Below are 22025 nucleotides of genomic sequence, written 5' to 3' on the forward strand. Positions count from 1 at the left end.
TTTTTTTACTTGCTGGACTACAAAATACTCCCACATGCAGAGTTACCAGATGATAGAGACAGATGATTTGACTATTAGTTTTGGGTTTTGTATCATGAAATTCTCTTTATGCCTTGGCAAAAATCAGCTGCATCACTTGTTTCTGCTTGTAGTTTACTAGGCTAAAATGGTTTTGCATTACAGGACCATAATATGCTTGCAGCAAATTGTAGCCTCAGTTACTTGAAGCTGTACTTTTCTGCTAACCATAATAAGACTGGTTCCAAAAAAAACATTACCTCATCTATCCTGGGGCTACTGGGCAGTATAATGGATGTACTCCTATATTTTAATTGAAATCCAGTGTGCTTGTCTAATCTAGTAGTTTCCCTTGAGATCATCATGTCTTACACAAAGGGGAAATTAACCAGAGAATTCATTGATGTTTCTTTACTTGGCTCAAACCTTACTAAATTAGTTTCTAAGAATAAATACTTAAATAAGCCACACACAGAGAAGCAACTCATGATGAGTCACATTTCTAGATTTCTTTTGTTTTTCTTTCTGTTGACCCCCATACAGCAACAAAGTGAGAGTGCTTTCTCACCAGAGACAGCCTAGGCTGTGTAGTCTAGACAGAAGTATAGTTAGCTGTTTTATCAAGATGGCTCTTAAAGAAAACAACCTCCCAACCTCTCAATTCTAAAATTAGGTCCACAAGGAGAATCTAGAACTGGTCCACCAGGCTCCACAGGATCACGAGGACCACCAGGGCCACCAGGCCGTCCTGGAAATGCGGGTATTCGGGGTCCCCCAGGGCCACCAGGATATTGTGATTCATCCCAGTGTGCTAGCATCCCTTACAATGGCCAAGGATTCCCAGGTAGGTTAGGAACAACTTAACCTTACCTTGCCTTAAATAGCCGTCACAGATGTGGCTGTTCATATTGAGCTGCTTTACATGAGACAGTCCTGCTAATCTGAACATACTGAGTCAGGAGGAGATGGTTGCTGTGAGCAGGCTTGCCTCATTGTAATGTGCAGTTATATGAGCAGCCATTAAGACTTTGGTGTAGGATTACTTGATGTTATGCATGGTTTATTTTAAATAGGAAGTAGTGAGTAAATATTGTAGTCTTGGGGTTTTTTTTGGTTTTTTTTTAGTTTTTTTTTAATGTAGATGGTTACTAGCTGGTAATGTTGCTCATAGGATTTAAGTGACCAATTTCTTCTCTTCTTTTTTCCCCCTCTATCACCACCCCTTCCAATCGTCTTCAGAACAAGGTTGAATTCTCCATGTTTCTCTTGAAAAATTAAAGGAATGCTGTGGTTGGCAGTTTCCATGTGTCTCTTTTAGAGCCATGTCAGGATTAGTTTTACAAAATTGATTCCTGAAATAAAAACTTTCAGCAAAGGAAATCCATTTAGTGATAACAGTGCAGACAACTAAAAAGCACCACTGTCCTACAATATCTACCAAGTTAAACACCATGGAGTCTGATTAGCCCTGAGTCATTTAAGCCTTTTGCTTTGTGATGTAGCTCAAAACAGTAGGCTGCTTCTGCAACCAAAACAGGAAGGGTCATCGTGACCACCAATTTTTGACTGGAAAGATTCTAATATATTTTAACATGGGGATCCTGCAGGACCACAGTATTGTTAACAAATTAATATGTATGCCTTGCCAGATCTCAAAATCAGTGTATGTGATACTACTATTGGATATGGTTTGCTGTTAGTGTAATTGTGCATGTATCCATGAAAACAAAAGAAAAGAATATATATCTATATATATATATATATGTACACACTTGCAGACTCAGTGATACTGGTTAAAGAACCAGGTGGTTGTGCAGATCTCACAAAAAAATTATTATTTAAATGAAAAATAAAGAAAATTGTACCTGTGATTCAGCAGTGTTTTTTCTAGTAAGCAGCTATGTATACATATATAAATATATGCCTAAGACTTAACTGTTATGTATTTAGTTGGATGAAAGTATGTTTTTGCACATCAGATGGACTTTTTAAAAGACTAACATCATCTTTGACCTGTTTCAGGTTTCGGCTAACACATTTTCTAAGTCGCCAGTGCTGCTTACAGTTTGAATACATGAAAATCCTGTTTCTGAGATGTTTGCGCACGTGCTTATTAGAAAATGAGTCCGTATGGATATTTCACCACGGATATGGTTCTTGAACCATGTTGACCTCATAGAACGGGGAGATACTTTTACTAACACAACTCGTGAATGAGATAAAGGACAGTGATATCAATTCATTAAGCCTATTGCATTTCAATAATAAAATAGACAGTCTTTCTTTTTTAAAAAATACCTAGACCACCAAAAACCTCAGTGGTGAAGGAGGCTTGTAAAACTACTAACCAGCAAAGGTAATGCCATTAGAAGAGAGAAAGATTTAACATGGAAAATGAGAAATAACTTATGTAAATAGTAAACTAATTGTGGCTTGTAAATGATTTGTATGGGACTGTATCCACTAAAATCTGTTAACAACTCTACGTGATACTTTTGCATAAAAGCCTGCTGCTGCTTGCTATATGCCAGAATAACATCTTTGACAACTTATGAAACCTACCTGTCTGTTGCTTGTTACCAACATGTCTGAATTGGGGCATATACCTTTTTTTTATGTGTAATCTTGTTGGACCTGTAACTGCAGTTATAAATACCAAAGTTTTATAATTATTTTTCTTCTGTTTTGCTGTAGTTTTTGGTGTTCCTGAAGCACCAGCTGTAACTCGGTTTGTTACGAGGAACAGCACGAGAAAGTGACATGTACTGTATATTGCCGCTGGTGATAGTTATGTCTACACTTACTTTCCCATTCTCAGAGAAAATTAGTATATACCAAACCCATCTCTTCATTTTACCTGCTCCATATCTTCTATTAATTATGCAGTTTAAAATAAAGCCCAATGCTTAGATTTACTGAAGTAGCTGTAAAATAGTAATTTTATTTGATTTGCTTTGGTTTTGTTTGGGTTTTTTTAAATAGTTTTACCATGATTTGTCCCTTGCCTAATTTATGACTCTTTCTGCACTGTTTTGTGTATTATAAATACAAAGCCTTTCAAGATGAATTTTAAACCTTTTATTATTTTACTGCCAAAAAAGCATTCGTGAGCAAAACTGAGAAATACCCCCAGTGAACTAATTATTTATATATTTATTATATGAAAATAAGGTTGAACTAACATTATGTAGACAGACTAACTTTCATTGCATATGTGGATTCAAAGACATGCGATAACTATTATGTTCAATCGGACAACTATTTTCAACCAGAACCATACGTGCCTGAAAGTGGACCCTATCAGCCTGAAGGTGAACCCTTTATAGTACCTATGGAGTCAGAAAGGAGAGAGGACGAGTATGAGGACTATGGAGTTGAAATGCATTCACCAGAATACCCTGAGCACATGCGCTGGAAAAGATCACTGTCAAGAAATGCAAAAACAAAACCGTAAAAGATCTGCGTTTTGGTTCGGTTTGTTTTGGTTGGTGTTTTTTTTGGTTTTTTGCTGTGCTTGCATTTGCAGATACACACAGGGAAAGTGCATCCTTCCTTTTGCAATATGGCTTTCTGGTCTTTTGATATCAGACGCACCCCTGTTTTGTATCCTGCTTATGTGGGGATAGCAATGTGTGTATCCAAACACTTCATGTTGCTCTGGAAATGCTTGTAACATACTGTTGCTTATAGTGGTTGCATACAGATTAAGGTGTGCATTCAGTTATCCCAGTGCTGCCTTTTCATTAAAATAATGTAAAAACAAATACATTAAAAAAAAAGAAAACAAAAAACAAAACAAAAACAAAAATAACCACAGAGCTGTTGCAAATTTTCTAAGGACTTTCTGCTTTAGCTCTACATTTTTCTTCTTTTTCAAATGCATGTTTTCAGTTCAGTCAGATCACAGGTCTGCAATATCTAGTTAAAAAGAAACAAAAATTTCCCTCTCCTTCCAGTATCATTGTAATTTTCTTCTAAGTTACAATCTGCAGAGCATATACTGCTCTTATACATCTCCTCTAAACACCACAAACATTAAGTAGCTGAAATCATTGTATCAACTGGATACAGTTTAATAATGCCTGAAATCTCCTTGTTTGTAGACACAGTTACATTTATGCCAAATTGCAGTCAATCCTGCAGAGATGGAATTGCATGTTTATGTTGTATATTTAGTATGGATTTTTTTTTCAGAATACAATGTTTCTTAGTTACCGAAAGCAGTTGGAAATTGTTTGCAAGACTATGGATATAGAATTGCTGCTTTTATATTTTAACTGCAAATTGTGAATTTCACTGCCTTATATTATTTATTTCTGAAATGAAAGAGGCATTTTTCAATAAAACTACTGAAAATTTATGTGTCTATTCATTTTTTGAAAGGCATTGTGGGACTAATATATTTGTATTGTATTAGTGTTATTTAGTCAATCATCTGAAAATGCCAGGTATCAAAAATCAATTAGAATGGGAATAGTCTAATAGGTATTTGGGCTGTGGTGGCTAGAGGTGGGTGGATTAAAGCAGGAGATGCCTCCTCTGTCTGAGGTATGAATAACTTTTAAGAAATTCAGTCTGCAAAGCATTTGGTAAAGAAAATGAGATCAACTGTGAGGATTAATTGCTGTCTTTTGGGAGATTTCTGGTGGATGGCTGCTGCAGGTGAAGAGAGACTTTCCACCTGAGGAACTAGTTGCACTGCAGAGAGTGCCTAAAGCTACATAACCTCTAATTCCTGGTGTGCTGTGAGCATTGTGGCAGCGCTGACATTAGCAAATAGCTTGCCTGAGGAAGTGGGGGTGTGGTGTTTGCTGAGTTCCATCCTTCTGGGACTATTTGTGAGCTGGCTCCTCCCTTCTTAGGAGGTATCTGTGTTCACACAAGCTCTGATCACACTGATGGCTGAGATGGAGCTTTACCTACAGAGGGTGATAAGAGTGAGTGGGGAAAGAACAAGAGTGGGCCAGAAGAGTTACTTGCTAATTGAGGAGGAGAGAGTGGATTGGTGGTGATCCTTCTTATCCACGGTATCTTAATTGTCTACCTTATAAGTAGAAATGGCTTTTGCCACAGGACCTGGAGCAAAGCCTTTTGACATAACTGGGAAAGCTGGAGCTCTGTTTCTTAAGATCATGCAAGACATTTGTCACAGAAGTGAAGCTAGATGTGCAGGCTGGCTTCCTGATCACTGAATCTTACTCTGCACTGGAAGCTGCATGGCAAATTTTAGTGTCCACAAATGGAAATGACACAACTCCATAGACTGCCTGCCTGGTTATCAGTGAAACGAAATGCAAACAAACGGCATTTCAAAGAGTGATCCTGATTACAGCCATATGCCTTTTAGACTGTAAGAGGCTTCTTCTGGGTTGAACTGAGGAATGTTTAAAGAACAATCTGAGCTATTAATTCTTTATGCTTTTTTCTAAGTGTTCAGAGTTGGGTATCAAAAACATGTTCTGCAGTTTCACGTACGATAAAGAAAGGCATGTGTTTGGCAGAAAAATAAAAGATACTGGTAGAAATTTGGAGAAGTTAATGAAAATGTCTATCTGACTAGTATTTAAAAAAAATGACATCTTGCATTGATCTCCCATCTGTCTTTTTTTGGCATTGTGTGTCTCTAGGACAAGTTTAACTAGATGCCCATGTCTTCATTTGAAAGATTCCTTTCTGTCCTCCAAACAGAAAATTTTACCTTATTTAAAGTATATATTTTAAATTATTTTTTATTTCTTCACAAAATACACCGAATGCATGCCAAGGATGCCTTGGTTTTTTTTTTTTTTTTATTCTTCATTGATATCAATCCTAATAGAGATACCACTATTTGATGATCTGGTGGCCTGAAATATTTAAACATTCAATAAAACCTGAACTTATTGGTAGTCAATACATTTTTATGGACAAAATTCTGCTCTGCAGAATTACATCTGTAGATTTACATCTGCAGATCTGCAGGGTAGATGTAAGCTCTAGGTTATGTGCTCCCTGCAGGCACAGAATTGTGACATATGAGTCGTGACCATCTGTGTACTTGAGATAAGTGCTGATAAGCATTTATGTTTCATTTAAAAATCCCCATGATCCCCAAAGCTAATTAACACTTCTTTCACCTGTTTGACATGAGCCAGGTTTCTGACAGTACATTTTGAAGCAAAAAGAACTTCCACTGGCCCATCCAGAATATTAAGAGAATACTTTAAGTGTTTGGGCAGCTTATAAATGAGTGTTTACTGTTTGAGGCCAACAAGGAAGAAAACTTATTTCCAGGAATTCTCAGGGGAATGACTCTCAGGAGGTGGTAGGGCTACTGATGACACTTCTGGGAAAGCTGTTGCAAAGCTGAGCCAAAGAAATACTGGAAAAATACAGATTCAATGTAAATACAAACAGATTTCAGTTCTTGAATATCTCATACACAACTGAGCAGTTTATATAGTCTGGCAGTTTTAAAGAGGGAAATTGTTTGAAAGCTGAATTTTAATTGCATACACATTTCCACTCATTCTGGCAAAAACTGTGGATACAAACAAGCAGGTGGGAAAGGGTTGCTGCTTGCTTCAAATCAGTATGGAGCATTTCATAGGCTGAGGGAGTTGAGCTTGTTCAGCCTGGAGAAGAGATGACTGAAAGAGGACCTCATCAATGTCTATCAGCATCTGAAGGGAAGGTGCCAAGAGGAAGTTTCCAGGCTCTGCTCAGTGGTGCCAAGCAACAGGACAAGAGGCAATGGGCAAAAACTGTTGTACAGAAAGTTCTATGTGAATATGAGGAAGACTTTCTTCTTTAGTTGTTAATGACTGAGCACCAGAACAGATTGCCCAGAAAGAGTGTGGAGTCTCCCTGACTGGAGATATTTAAGAATCATCTGGACAAAATCCTGTGCCATGTACTCTGGGATGACCCTGAGCAGGGAGGCTGGACCACATGACTCACTGTGATCCCTTCCAAACTTACCCATTCTGTGACTCTGTGATTCTGTCTTTACAGAGAGGAACTTAATGAAGACAGTCATTGTCCCACACATCTCTGCTCAGAGAGCAAAGTCTTTGCATTTCTGATAGCATGGATAGCAAAACTGCAAAAATACCCAGACAACATTACTGATTTATGGAGGCTAAATATTGTGATAATGCATCACTGCTGAGATCTTTGTGCAATAGTGGGCAAAAATGGAGTGAAGGAAAGGATGTAGGAGTGCTGTCCTTCAGTTTTACTTCTACTGTGGTTTTGCAGTAGTCTCTTGAATGCCCTAGTGCTGACTGCTCAGAGAGACTTATAAAAGGAGATGATAAAGGGACAATAACTGATTTGGCCAGATACAAAGAGTTTCAGAAAACAACACAAGCCATTGATCTTTGTTCCCATGAAGGCCCCTCTTTGTATTAAAAAAAGTAAAAAAAATATATATTAGTGATAACTTGATCAATCTCTATAGATCTAAAATGCAATAATTCTGATTAGCAAGTTTCGAAAATAAATTATTCTGTGGAAAACACATTAAAGAAGGCACACAATCCTTGAGGTTGCCCTTGCTCTTATGAAGTGAAATGATGTGTTGGCATTTTTTGACTGCAGCTCAGACCACAGCTACAAATGGGAGAACATTTTGGGAAGATGTTGCACTGCGAGAATATGAATTGTTCATGTCAGTTTTTAAATAAGAATGAACACCTTTTGTATAGTTTTATTTTTAATGTACCATTGAACCTACTGATATGAAGGTAGTTGTATTTCTGGTCTTCAAAGTCAAAAAGATCAGACCAGCTTATAGCCATCAAGAAAACACAGCTTCTGATAAAGGGTTTGTTTCCTTCAGTATCCTGCAGAAGGCCTCAAATTTTTGCCTTGACCAACTAATAAAAAATGCTTACTGATCACTTTCATGTTCTGGAAAAGGAGTTGGGGATTAAAAGAAATCCTCTTGAATGCTTCTCCACATCTGAACATTTCTTAGATGACATTCAGCTAAAAAGAATAGAATCCAACAGTGATTTTAGTGCTGATACACTATTGGCATCTGAAAAAAAAATGCTCAGTTGCACTTTCATTGATTTGTGCTTAATATATTTCCACTTTATTGTTTTAGTTCTTTTGTTCAATCATTGAGCTAACTGTGACAATTACACCTCAGACAGTGATTGTGAAATTCTCTTGTATGATCAGCTATGTTTTTTCCACCAAATTAATGAGGTTGCATTTGTAGTCCTGCTTTGAGTGAACAAGTCTGTACTCTAAGCTTGGAGATTCAGAAAGACTTTAGTAATCAGATATTTTCCTTTTGATGAGGAAATGCAGCAAGACTGTATTAAGATGTCACACAAGTGCTGGTCTCAGTTTCATGTCTGTGTCAGCTTTGTGGTTATGAATTTATTCATCCCTGAACACTCCTGTTTGTTTCTGAACAGTTTGTGAAGAATAGTTTTGTGCCCAGTTTGACTCCCCCTGTCTGTCACTCCTCTATAGGCAGTCCAGGATGTCTTGAGGTTTTTATTCATTACCACTGTACATTTTCTTTGCAAAACTCATATTTATTGCTTCCTGGGCCCTTGCAAGCTACTTGATGGATTTTCAAGTGTTCCTAAAGTTTTAAGAACATGACATTTCTGGGTGTTTACTTTGAGACACCTGTTGATCTCTGAGTTTCAGAAAGCAATATGGCCCTAATAACTTGGCCTCTTTAACCAGCCTTGTTATCTTCCAAGTCACTACAAAGATTATTTTTATAATATTAAATATTGAATATATAATGAAAATGAGACAGAGAAGAAATAAAATACTTTCTGTTTCTCATTTTCAGAGCGTGTTATCCCTGTCAAGTTTTGAAGTTAAAAATAATGAAGGAGATTTATTTTCTTCCTTGATCTATAATGAAAGCAGAAAAACTTCAGATGCACAGGAAATACCAGAAAGAAGAAAACAAAAGCTGTATCTTTTTCCTTTAGAGAGGGCACATATCCTGGGCCTACTGTCATGAACTTCACCAGAATTATTGGTCTCTGAGCAAAAAAAAGAACTCCAGTATTGATTAAAAACAAGTATTCCTGTCTGGGATAAGAAGAAGTATATAAAACTGATAAATACTTTGAGTAATACCTATTTTGCAGCTGCCAAACTGAAAAAAATATGAGACGTTTATCAGTTTTAGTGCCCTGATGTTTATGCCTCATAGCAACCTCTGCAGGAAAATTGCAACACTTTATTTAATGTTTGCAGCTTTGGGTTCTGTTCATGACAACGAACAGAGCAAAGTAACTAAGATTACTGTACACTGTACAGGAGCGGTTTTCTCTCTCATATTATGCCAACATGTCCTGCCTGGCACGGTGTTCCTTCCCTTCTTCCGTGCCCTTTCTTCCCTGAAGCTTATGAGCTCTAAAGGCCTCCTGCCTGTTTAGCTCCAGGAAATATGAAGGATAAGGACACATTGCAGCTAGTTCATCTGGGGAAGACAGAGGTGGTCCAGGGGCTGGAGCACCTGCTGATTGCAAGAGCTGGGCTTGTTTAGCCTGGCAAAGTAAAGTCTGGCAGACAGGGATCCCTCTGCTGTCTTCCACTCCCTTTGCCTTCCTGCTATTCCAAGCACTTGTTTACTTGCTATTTTTCTGGCAGTATATGAACAAAAAATATTAAGAAAGTTTCTAGAATTCCTGAATCATGTACCCCATGTGACTTCCATTTTGCTATTACCCATCTTTTGGTGCACTGGAAGACAGTGGAAAATAATGTTCTTTTAACTGCAATGGCTTTTAATCTTAACATTATTTCTCATTGTGGGTAAATAAGCAAAGATATAAAACCATAACCAAGGTTTAAATAAAAAGCAGGAATCCTGGCCGAAAATCCATTCTTAGATGTTTACCCTTTAATTTTCAGTTCCAGAAACCCCGTTCATGTGAAAAATGTCAGCGTAACATCAAATAAAGTGTAATCTGCAGGCTTGTTTTCTTTGGCAGTTCCTCAGAATACCATGAATACTCTCTGTTGTTATTTGGCAATGCCCTTGTCTACAGTATATTTGACAGAAAATGCCTGTAAACTGTAAAATCCTGGCCAGTGCATCCTCTAAGGTAGTATCCTGTGGTTATATTTCTCAATCTCCTGAACTGATCTCTCTTCAGTAGCAACAAAAGTCAAAACAGCACCAAACATTTCCTATATCTGTTCAATTTCTCAAATATATGTCTGAAAGAGGTGTCTTCCTTTTATGGCACTTGCTTCCCCATAAATGAGACAAGAAATTTTCCAGTGAAATAGGTGCAGTTTCCAGAAATTTGAAGAGAAAGATGTTTAAATGTATAGAAAAGATCAAAAGCTTTACTTAGACAGTGGCACAAAATTAAAGTGTTTTCATGATTCATAACAGTGCTGGGGCAGGGGCTGATGGCCCCAGGCTGGGCTGAAATGGCATCCTGGGGCATGGCAGGGTGGGGAGATTCCCATGTTTATTTGGAAAGGACAGTCAGGCTCAGCATCTGTCTCTGAAAATACTATTTTCTGCTCACGCAGTATTTTAACAATGGTTGGTTGGGAAATCCTTAAATGGTCATCACTGGAACTATTCCTTCACCAGGCTGGATTGTAAAATTGTACAAAACCTGTCCCTTATGAGGGCTGTATGGGCTGTTCCCACTAAGGCTGAAGGTGTGCTGGGAGGGACACTGGCTGCTGACACTGGAATGTGGTGCAGTAGAGTCTTGCTGGAGGGATGGAACAGAGTGTTGTCACTAAATAAAGATAACAATGAGGCCTCTGCTGGAAACACAGAAGTGGAATAAATTAAGAACTGGGATATTACACATATAATACTTGAACTACAGACACTGAAATGATGTAAAATTTAAGAAACCCCACAGTTTTGCTCACAAACCTTTATGTTCATATTTAAGGTGATGCTTTGTGCTGTGATTTATTGAGATTTACTGGGAAAAAAATTGTGAAGATTCTAGCTGATGATCTACAGAAATATAAAAACAGAAGTAAGAGGCCTACACTTTAAAATAAATGTACTCACCATCCATTTCTGGCAGACAATACACAGACACAATTTCTGCATATTCTAAAAATACAACATTTGGCAGCAGAATGTTATTGATATTTTTTCAAAAGGGAATATGGTAGAAATGTGAATGATAGCTATATCCTGCCTTATGTACCAGTATACAGATATAATACTAGAAATGTAGAGTGGATGAGAGTCACAGGCAGTTTTTATAAATAGCTATTTTAGACAATTCTCCTTGAAATTAAATCTAAATGGAAAGTCATTAAAGGAGAAATAGATTATACTCTTTCAGGCAAACACTGACTGTGTCAGAAGCAATATTACCAATTTCCTGAAATAAAGACTTTCTTTAACAACCCTACTCATTCAGCTGTGTGGCTGACTCAGTCCATTTGTGATATGTCTCAACCTCAGTCTAACTGCATTACTCAGACTTGCCACTCATAATTTTAAATTTCTCTTTTACATAAAAAAACCCCTCTTTTCATATCTCTGAATCATTTTATTCAGAGGTGAATGGATAATATTATGGATAGATATAGATATAGATATGAGATTAGGTATCACAAGAAGAGTTTTTTCTATTTTCTGCATAGCAATGTCATGTATTTTAATAGATTCATCTTGCACATTAGAGTAAACAAAGAGTTCTTGAGGTCTCTAAACCAAAATATATTATTAATTCCTTCTTAAAAGTACTTCTAAGATGGTCTCATAAGATGTGGTGGTGTTCAAACTGAACTTAGAGATGCTAGAGAGGTAAAACACCCTCTGGATGGGCATATGCAAGAAAAGTCTCATTTCAGATCAAGGTATAGGTCTTACCTAGAAGTGATCAGAATAGGCAGATCTCCCTTATTTTTATTACCTGTCAACCGTCTTTGTCAGACTTTGTTCATATATTGAAAGGCTTCAAAAATGTATGCAGGCCAAAATATAACACATTGGTTTTATGGTAACTTACAACACCATGAGTTTCACTATGTCCCCTTTTGGCAGAATGCTTCTGGGATACCTAGGCACTCCACTGCATGGTAAATTAAGAAAGTGTAGTCAACTGTGCTTTTAGAACCCCAGAAGTTCCAAATAGCTTATATTTCATGTGTAGAATGGCTTTGTTTTCCCTGTGTTTTGCATTCTGTGTAAACAGAGTGAATAGAATGATAAATTATGATCTTTATGACAAATTATGATCATTATGATAAAATGTGTTTTGTGATTCTTAAGTTCTATATTCACTGCCATGTCTTATACACATATTTCTCACATACAACTGATTTTGCTTTTGCAGTTTTAAGAATGGCTCCAGCTACAACAGCTGGGTAGATCTTACTTTATTACCAATATTGTATGACATTTTGTTCCAGTTTTAAATTCACCTTCCTTTATATGCTATATCTGACTGTATTCTTGCTAATCTTTCCCCAGGTCCCACACCTACACAAAATGCTGCAAAAGGATACATATTTCTAAAGCTGAATGAATCAATTCAGCTTTGGCAGCCAAAATTTACAACCAGCATTTTTCAATTAGTATGCAGACTTTTGGCACATTACATTGGACTATGATTATCCTGTAACATTAGTAGCATTGTGCATTGTACTGTGGGAGAAGCCACATTTCAGTGTGGTAGAAATTCTACTGGAGAAAGAACTAGCTCCTTCCAAACCAATTGAGTTTTGCCTTTAATAAACTCATTGGAAATGGATCAGCACGGAATTTCATGAATTATAGCCAGAATTTCAATAGGTCTCAGTACCCTGAGTTAAGTTAGTTGTTTTTTTTTCCGGGAAAGTTCAGCTTCTGTTTGGCACTGGGACTGGTATACTCTGTTTTCAGACATGAACCAGCTTTTTAAAGAAGACTGTTTAGCTGTGCTCTCATGGTGCTGAGCCCTATCTAGCAAGATCTGATGATAGCAGAGTATGAGAGCAGTTTTTGGTGAGGTCTAGTACCACATTAATACATCTAAGTAATTTCTGAATGGAAGGTGACGTGTAACTCCACAACTTCAGATGCAGGTTGGGTTTACATGTGCCTCTATGCAGCTGTAATATAAATGAAATTGTCATGTTTTCAAGAATTCCTTCCATGTAAGAACTCACTGTGTGCCTTTTATGAACATGCATATAAAGGACTTGGTAGTTAACTTTGCCATCCATAGCTACAGTAAACTCATTCCCTTTACATCATGAGATTGTGCTTTGCAGTCACCCAGTGCTTTCCATGAGGAAGAAGGAGGTGCCTTACAGAAGGATGGACAGTCAAGAGTAAAATACAAAGCTAACCAGAATGAAACTGCATAGCAAGTGCTCTGTGCTGGGGATCCCATGCCTAGTTTATGTTTTGGAATACAGAACCTCAGTCCCTGCTGAACTTCATCAAGCCAAAGACTGGGAAAATATCATCTTTGAGTGGGTGGATTTGGATCTCTTAGCTGAGCATGTTACTTACATCGTACAAAATTAAAATGCAGAATAATTTTCCTGCGGGCAATTATTAGGGTAGAAACTAGAAAATGCCCCAAGGAGAAATAAAACAGATGAAAGAATTGTCTCTTTCACATTAAAAATATCCATCCATCTTTCCGAAGAGGCAAGACACAAAGGGCACATCTGCTCAAAGTGTCTGCCACTGAACAGAAGCATGTGAGCTAGCTAATATAAAAGCCAAATTATTTTAGCAAATAATGAATAAAATTGAAATCAGTTTTATAATTCCTAGAAGTCTGTCATCATATATATTTAAATTAAATATAGGCAACTGAATAATTTAAAAATCACCAAAACCAGCAAAAACTTATCTCTCTGCCTTCCCTTGAACTTTAACATTTTCAATATTTTCAGAGGTTGTTTCCTATCCAATTGTGTCTTCATGTGTATTGAAAAATGAGGTCAATTTTAGTGCTGCTATTCTTAACTGGGGAAAAAGTTTATGTAGTAAAGCTCCATGTTGTAATCATCTAAACACATTTCAAAGGGCACTGGGCAGAATGTAAAGAAGCAACAGGTCAGATTTACCAGCTGGACATTTACACTCAAGAAAATACAATTTCAAGGGATGGAAGAACCTGGCTGGACTGTTCATTCTGGGGAAGAGAAGGCTCAGGGTGGATCTCATCAATGTGTATAAACACCTGATGGAAGGAGAAAAGAAGACAGAGCCAGGCTCTTTCCAGTGGTATCCAGTGACAGGACCAGAGGCAATAAGCACAATCTGAAACACAGGAGGCTCCATCTGAGCATCAGGAAAACCTTTCCACTGACTGAGTGGCTAAGCAGTGCCACAGGTTGACCAGAGATGATGTGGAGTCTCCATCCTTGGATAGACATTCAAAAACTCTCTGGAGATAGTCTTGGGCCACTGGGTCTAGGTACAAGACAAGATGACCTCCAGAGGCTCCTTCCAGGCTCAACAGTTCTCTAATTCTATGATTCAGTAATTGGCTCCTACTTAATTCTTGTGATGCAAAGTGGATTATACCTGCATGCAAAACACTTGGGCAAATGTAATAAAATGAATGTAATTTGAATTTCTGGCACAATTCCTCATGCTGTAAAAATAATTGTTGAGGTAAAGCACAAAGATGTTATTAGCAGTGTTCTATGATTTCTTCAGATTTTGATGTCTTGCCAGTGTAACCTTCCCCCGCAGCTCCCACTGCAAACTTATCTCAAAGAAATGTTGAGCATCCATCATAAGCAAAGAAATTTTCCAAGGATTGTGAAATGCGTCATGTAAATTTATGCAGTCACTGTCAAAGCATTTAAAACAGAGGCTTATTTTCAGAAGTGACCCCTTAGAGAGGAAAAAATTTTTATGTAAACAGATGACAAAACACTAAAGAGTGACTGAAGTTTTAGTAGAGGACGTGTGCAGAGGTGGCTTATAAGCATTTCTGCTGGGTCCTGCATGACCTAGTGATGTTCCAGAGACGGCATAACTTCCCACCCCAGGTTATCCAGCGTGTCACAGCCCTGATCCCACACACAAGTGAAATGTGTGCTTTGTCTCAGACACTAGTATCTACCATGGTTTGAAAAACTGCAGTTTTGAACTTCTTTGTGCAGAATTGAAAATTGAGGTAATTTATTCCATGGAAAAGCTTTTAGGGAAAAAGCCATCTTAGGACTGATGAAGGGTGATGGAGTTGGTGGGTCATAAAATAGCTGATTTCTGACTGTGCTCATCCAATTTCTGCTCTTAACCTTTCCCCAGCACCTTGCAAAATAAATAATTGTAGTCAGCATAGGAAGTGAGATTTTTACAAGACTTTTTTATTTTTAGACTGAAAAAATGAGGCAATAATAGATTCAGGTCTTTTTTTCTGATTTTGTTCTCTTTCCTCATAAGGGTCTGAAAGCAATGGAAGTGAAAGTAGAAGACCAATCTTCCCCCTCACCCAAATGCTCTGCTTTAAATTAATCATTAGCTGCCATTCAGAGAAAACTTTGGAGCATGGACCCCTGCAATAACTGGAGCACCAATGACTTACCCAATGGGGAACCTTCTTATCTATTGAAACAGCTGTTTATTGATTTGTCAGATCACTGACATCTGTCTGTCAGTGGTTTGTCACTTTGTGGCACATTATTGTTTGGATGTAACATATTATTTTGACATTATCACTAAATTGTTCTTTCTGGAAAAGTAGATTCAGGCCTTTCAGTGGAAGCTTGGTTTGTTGCCAGGCATTATCACAAACACAAAGATTTTCAGGAAGGGATGAATTATATATCTACATCTAAATGGACCCATTTGGTTCTGTTACAGTCAACATACTGTGAACAAACAAAAACACCTGATCTTTCACAAGATAAACCAGCAGTTCACATTCCTGCCAGGAGGACAATCCATGCCCAATAGCTCTCTCTAGCTATGCTGCTCTTCAAGAAAAGGCTGAATTACATTGTGTCAGCTGGTGGGAAACTGTCTTCAGAACTCTGATGAATAGAGGAAAGTCTTGATTGCTTGTTTTCATTTCCCCCCTGGGGTTATTCAACAAGTCAAGTCAAAAATGCATGCTTAAGACACTCAAAGCAGAATGAAACCCTAGCACTGGAGCCTTTTATGGATTGTGATGTCATGCCTAGAGACAAGTTTGTTTATGTGGTTGAAAGGGGATTTACCAGTCTTTCCCACTGCTTTTTGTCTGCTCATGCCAGTACAGTCTGTTCTTGCAGAGTGTAGGGCTCTCAAGACATGTTTTGGAAAGAAAAAGAAACATTATCTTTTATATCTATAGACATCTCCTATTTTGATTTTTTGTTTATCATCTTAACTTTTCTGATGCGTTATCCTAGTCCTCCTTGGCACTAATCCAGTATTGATTGGAGTGTTTAATGTTTACCTGCAACTGGAAAACCAGGCTGATTCCCATATTTTCCTATCCTGTTCTTATTTTGCATCCCCGAAGAGAAACTTTGCTTTGATGTGTTCAGATTTATGATGAACATTTACATTACTTCAACCTTACAATCAAATTTGGGTGATTTAAAACCATAACACTACTCCACATCATTTGGAAATTCATGAATTGAAACACTTTGCCCTACCTTCAAACCCAGCAGCAACCTCATAAGAGCAAGGACACAATAAATAGACTGTTTCCATGGCAGCACCTTGGGCTCAAGAAGGACTGTGACTGGCAGTGAGAGCCGTGTCTTAGTGCAAAGCAATAATAGGGCAAGGTGGTACAAGTGGCTCCATGTCCAGTGCCTAGATCCCAGGGCCTCCAAGTGTCCACATGTCTAGACTGGCAGGGCAGCAGGTTCACCGCTGATCCTGGTGCCCTGAAGTGCTCCTTGGAGACTGAATCTGGGCAAGCTGTTCTATTACTATTGAACCCCTAATTTTTCCTTCTGCTGCTGCGGTGGCTCTGGATGTACACACTGACACTTGTGCCACCTCAGTGAGACTGCTGTGATTCCATGGGATGGAGACTCCGCAGGGCCACTGCTGCTTTTCACAGCACCAACTGTACTCGTGCAATTAGCCCATCAGTGTCCTACAAGCTCCAGGACTCCCACTCTCCAAAAAATACAAGTCGAGCAGCCCCAGGCACAGAAGTTCCTGTGCTCTCCCTCTCTCAAACACATTAAGATCCTTCCATAACAGTTTGCAGGGAGAATCTCCTTTTGCTCAAAGAGCCCAAATTTTGCAGTGTGCCAACTTTTCCCATTCTTTCAGGAGCTCAGTTCAATTGTCCCATTTAATGAAACATCTCATGATTATTTTACAATTTTGGCAATGTAACAGTAATTTTTGTCAGTAAAAACAATCAGTGACTCCCACTAGAAATTGGCAGAAATCATTTATATTTTATATGCAAACAAAAATACTGTGTCTGTGGCTTCTAGGGTAAAGTCCCACATTATTCTCGTGTTAATTTCCCTAGCAATTCTGATTGCTGCAGTGTTTCATAAATGGATCTGCATTTGTACAAACTCATACCTTCATAGTGGTAATCCTGTTTCAAAGCTTTTCTGTTTGTTTTTCTGCACATTATAGATGATGAATTATCTTTACTGAGCATTTGTTACTTACTATTTTGTTGTTTTAGGTGTGTTTAGGTGTGTTTAGGTGTGTTTAGGCTCACAGTCACTGTTTATGCCCTTTGGAATTTTTCTATGAAGAAGGGAACTTTGTGCTAAGGCACTCGGGTCTTTGTTTTGGACCATTATTTGGAAAATATTTGCAAAGGCAATATGGATGTGCTACTACGTGGAGAAAAAGCAGCAAAAGACAGCATGTATGTTCTAGCCTTATGAAGTATTCCTGGTCCAGAGAGAATGGAAATCAACCAAAAGTCTTTCCATTGACTGTAGTGGGTTTTGGATCAAGTCTTATGTATGTTAGTGGCGTCCAAATATCTGAGCTGTTCACAAATGGTCCATGTCTGTTATAGTTACCAGGAAATGCAGGCAGTGGGCCAGAGTTCAAAGATTCAGCTTTTTCAAATCTAAGTCACACTTACAAAAAGAAAGATGCCTTTATCCAACCTGTTCCAGTCCTCCAGGGTGCTGAGTTTTCTTGTGACTCAAGTCCTCAGCTATTAAAAAAAATAACAAAAACTTTCCTAGCTAGATGCATATTGCACAGGAACTAGTAAATCTCAGGAAAGGTGGGCCATAATTCTGGAAATGGTTGTAAGTATAACTGGACTGGAAAGTAGGAATGCTTTTGAAACCAGACGTCTGATCTAAGTAAACCTACAAATGCACTGAGATTTGAGATGAGGATTGGTAGGTCTAAGGAGGGGAATCTTATGGGAGCTATCTGATTCTGGCAAAGTTGGTAGCCAGAGAGTGTCTTAGGAAGGGATTTCATGGTACCGTCTCTCCCATTGTGGGGATTAATTTTTATATATATATATCCTATAATAAATACACTGAACACTTCAAGGCATGCAGATACCAAGGGAGCTGCAAAAACACACAGGGGAAATTTCTGTGTACACTGTATCAGCTAGTCAAATAATCTCTTCAAGTGTAACATAACATCATACCGTGCTGGAGAACTGTCATGGGTCTCAATTTAAAAGTTATGTCTCATGTTGATTTTTTAAGTACAATATTTAAGAGATTGTGCATGCTTTGAACTTGGATTTCCCATCATCACATTTAAAAAATACCAGAAACCAATGACCTGAAGAATTCTGTTCACTGGAACAAATTAGACTATTGGTAAGTTATTTTCAGGGAATTTACATGCACATGGAAAACACTGTAAGAATAAACACTGCATAAACAATAGCCAAAAGAATTAAGAATTTGTTGATCTTTTCTTGAGGAATGGTGGTTTAAAAGACAGCTGTTTGCTATACTGGCAGTTAGTTCCCCATAAGTATTCCTGAGAAGAACCCATTTGCAGCTCCAGGTGAGCATAATCAATGGCACAGTGAAGTAGAACGTAAACTGCATTCAGCATCTGAAACATTTTACTCATGTTAGCTAAGAAAATAAAAATTACTTCTGGCAATGCTTCAGCTATTCCCAAGAGGTCTAGTGTGTATAAAGAACAGGAGTGAGAACATTGGAAAGCTGCTGCTCCTTGCTTACAAGTGCTTCAAAAATGATTAACCATTACTTTCTTCAGATGGAGTCCTGTAATCTGGCCTGTTTTATCAGTTTCAGGTTAATACAGAAAAAGTCTTCAGCTTTGTGGTACCTTCCCAAATATGACAGAAGATGTTTAAGACTGGGTCATGACCAGTGTGTCCATTGAGAGGAGTGCTAGACATCAACAGCTGAACACACAACAGAGGGCAACATCTAGTTAGACAATTATCCACTGTTCTGGGAAGTCATAGAAAATTTTCCAGAAGTGTAGCCGGCTATCATTATCATTTGATTAAATCCTGAAAAGTAAAATTGCAGATAAATTAAAATATGATGTTTTGTATATGCACTGGGTGCTCTTCATGTCTAGGAAGCACATGGATTTTGAGAAAACACAATAAAATTGGATCAGAATGAAACACTTTGGCTTCAGACTTGCAAAAATGCAAGAAAAGGTAGAACAGAAGAAGAATTTGCCTTCCAGTTACAGAAAATCTATTCATCCTTATTTTCATCAGTGGCGACAAGAAGAGCCAAAAAATGCTTTACTTACTGCTTAAAATGAAAGGTGACTCACAGAGGCAGTGTGAGTAAGTAAAATTTTGCAAGACTGCCTTTCATATTTGACCAGTGTAATGATTATGTTGGAGACCTTTTATGGATTATTTGGAGTACATGTGAGCATAGAAAGAATGTAGGAGTAAGTAACAGCTTTTTTCCCACATATAAACCCTAACCACATTAATCTTAAAAGAACCATAAAGCCATAGTTCAAAACAAGCCCACTTGCACTGGACTGCACTCTAGAGCTGTTCTTAGTGTGCAAAAAGAGCAGGAGACAGAAGCTTGTGCCCTTTTCAGAGTCTGTTTAGGACAATGTAAGTCCTGGAAGAATGGGAGCAGAATGACTGCTGTCCTCCCCTGATCAGAAAGGCTGTCACACGTGGTCAGGTTACGCCCATAGACTTAATTCTATTCCCCACCACAGCTATTCTTGTGGCTATTTCTACTCTCTTCTGCCTGCCCAATGTCCCCCAAATTTCCTTCTTTCTCTGTGGATCCATTCTAAATTTCTTCACATCTTTAGGGACATGAGGAAGTTTCTACTTTATCTGATCCCTGCCCTCCTGTTGTCTAGCTGTTAAGAGTTTGGTATTGCCAGAGTTGAATGTGGTGACAGAATAGAACAGAACAGAACAGAACAGAACAGAGAAGCTAAAGAATGAGACACTGGCTATGGGACAGAGAAAAGACATACACTGATTAATTCCTGGCAGTAGTCATCTCCTTCTGTTTGGGTTCTTTATAAGTACCTGCGCCTCCCCTTGCCATATAATCTACACTTCCACTTCTTCATGAACAGGAGCAGCAGACACATAGATGTCCATCTCAGTGAAAAAAAAAATCCTATTATATGCAGCATTATCCTATCTTTGATACATTCATGACCCTAGTTGTAGAAAATCATTACAGAAGGAGGGCAAGGAGATCTGGAGCATTGTCTTTGACCACTCCATAACCTTGGGAAGGTTTCTCTTTTACTGTGACCAGGCATGCAATTGACATCTTTTTGCAACTGGAATTGCCAAAAATCAGGACACTTGGAAATTTTGTTACTCAGCTTCTAAATCTACATCTAAGTCAATTTGGACGATAAGTTCCTTGCAAAATCTCTCCTGTTTTAATAGTCAGACTTTGAATTTCCTGTTCTAGATGTATCCCTTCCATGATCTATTAGTTAAAGAAGTATAATCCAAAATGTGTATTTTTAAAAACCAGTTGAATTTATTTTTGGAAGTTCTCTGGAGACATACCAACAAGAAAGAGGATGTTAGTCAGTAGGAGCAAAGATTTGTATGCATGGTAGAATTTTCAGTAATTCCTTCCTGCTGTATAACATATTAGTGTTCTGATCACATCATCACTGCTGAGGCTTTCAGAACTGTATTTTTCAATTTCTGAAACTGTGTAGTGTAAGATGTGTCAGAAATAGAAATAATTATTATGTATTGTCCTTCTGACTTTTTTTATGTTGGAACAAGTTAGTGCCCTTGCAGAGATCATCCAGCTAATCCCTCTTTCCAAGCAGGGCACTGCTAGAAGTCACTTGACAGCATCTGGAGTGGATTGCCTGAAGGAAATGTAGGCAATCTCTGGATGTCTAGCTTTTGTCTATACCACCGTAGATATTAATGATGATATGATGCAAGCAAAGTCCTGCTTTCCTGCAAGCAAAGTCCTGCTTTCCTGCTCAGCCTTGTCTGCAAGCAAGTTTCTTAGTGCTACTGTGAGACCAGACTGTTTAATCTGTCATGCAGGCAGTTTAAGGATTTCCAGTGACCTTTTTTCTCCTGCCAGCAAGTAGAAGAATAAGCAGGACCACACAGTCATAAAGAGCCTTAGAATGTGTGTACCAAACCCAGCTAGTCTAAGCTTAGGATGTCTCTGTTCTCGCATCTGGGTTTTGGGGTTTTTTGTACATGTGAACACTAATGCATGCGGAGCAGGTGCTGACTGTTTGACAGCTCCTTGCACCTTCTTTTTTTGCTACCTAAACCCAAATAATTAAATAGATTTTCTATTCTTGGCAAATCTGGGTCATCTCCACCACAACCCTACAGCTACTTTTAGCTTGTAAGACTCAAGACAAAGCATTGTGAAGGGTTATAGGTTTTTACTCCCCATTTTTGATATAAATCACAGCACACAGGCAAGTAGCCTGAGTCTTAGTTTTGTGTGTTCAAAATTCTGCTCTGCTTAGTACATTAGTTTTTTTCAAGTAATTTTTAACTCTGCTGAGAGCTGCAAGATATGACTTCTATGAGGCTGCTTTGAAGCCTCTTGCACTGGTTTGTAGAGCTCCATCAGATGTTCCTCCTTAGCTTGCAACAAGGCTGTGTCTCTGTAGGGAGATGAGCCAGGACTCAGCCCTCACCCTG

The 22025-nt window shown here is 38.2% G+C and overlaps 1 protein-coding gene across 5 annotated transcripts in view; it reads left to right on the forward strand.

Moving 5' to 3' along the window:
- COL12A1 (collagen type XII alpha 1 chain) overlaps positions 1-3286 on the forward strand; it is a 100583-nt gene extending 97297 nt beyond the window's left edge. For 4 of the 5 annotated variants that reach the window (XM_069011313.1, XM_069011314.1, XM_069011311.1 and 1 more), the window contains 2 exons: positions 692-862; positions 2041-3286. In XM_069011313.1, the coding sequence (XP_068867414.1) occupies positions 692-862; positions 2041-2051 (182 nt within the window). In that variant the 3' untranslated portion in view covers positions 2052-3286. The other variant, XM_069011312.1, reaches the window with a different exon arrangement.
- The last annotated feature ends 18739 nt before the right edge of the window (positions 3287-22025 follow it).

This window comes from Aphelocoma coerulescens, chromosome 3 (assembly GCF_041296385.1).
Source record: "Aphelocoma coerulescens isolate FSJ_1873_10779 chromosome 3, UR_Acoe_1.0, whole genome shotgun sequence".
NCBI classification, from domain to species: Eukaryota; Metazoa; Chordata; class Aves; order Passeriformes; family Corvidae; genus Aphelocoma; species Aphelocoma coerulescens.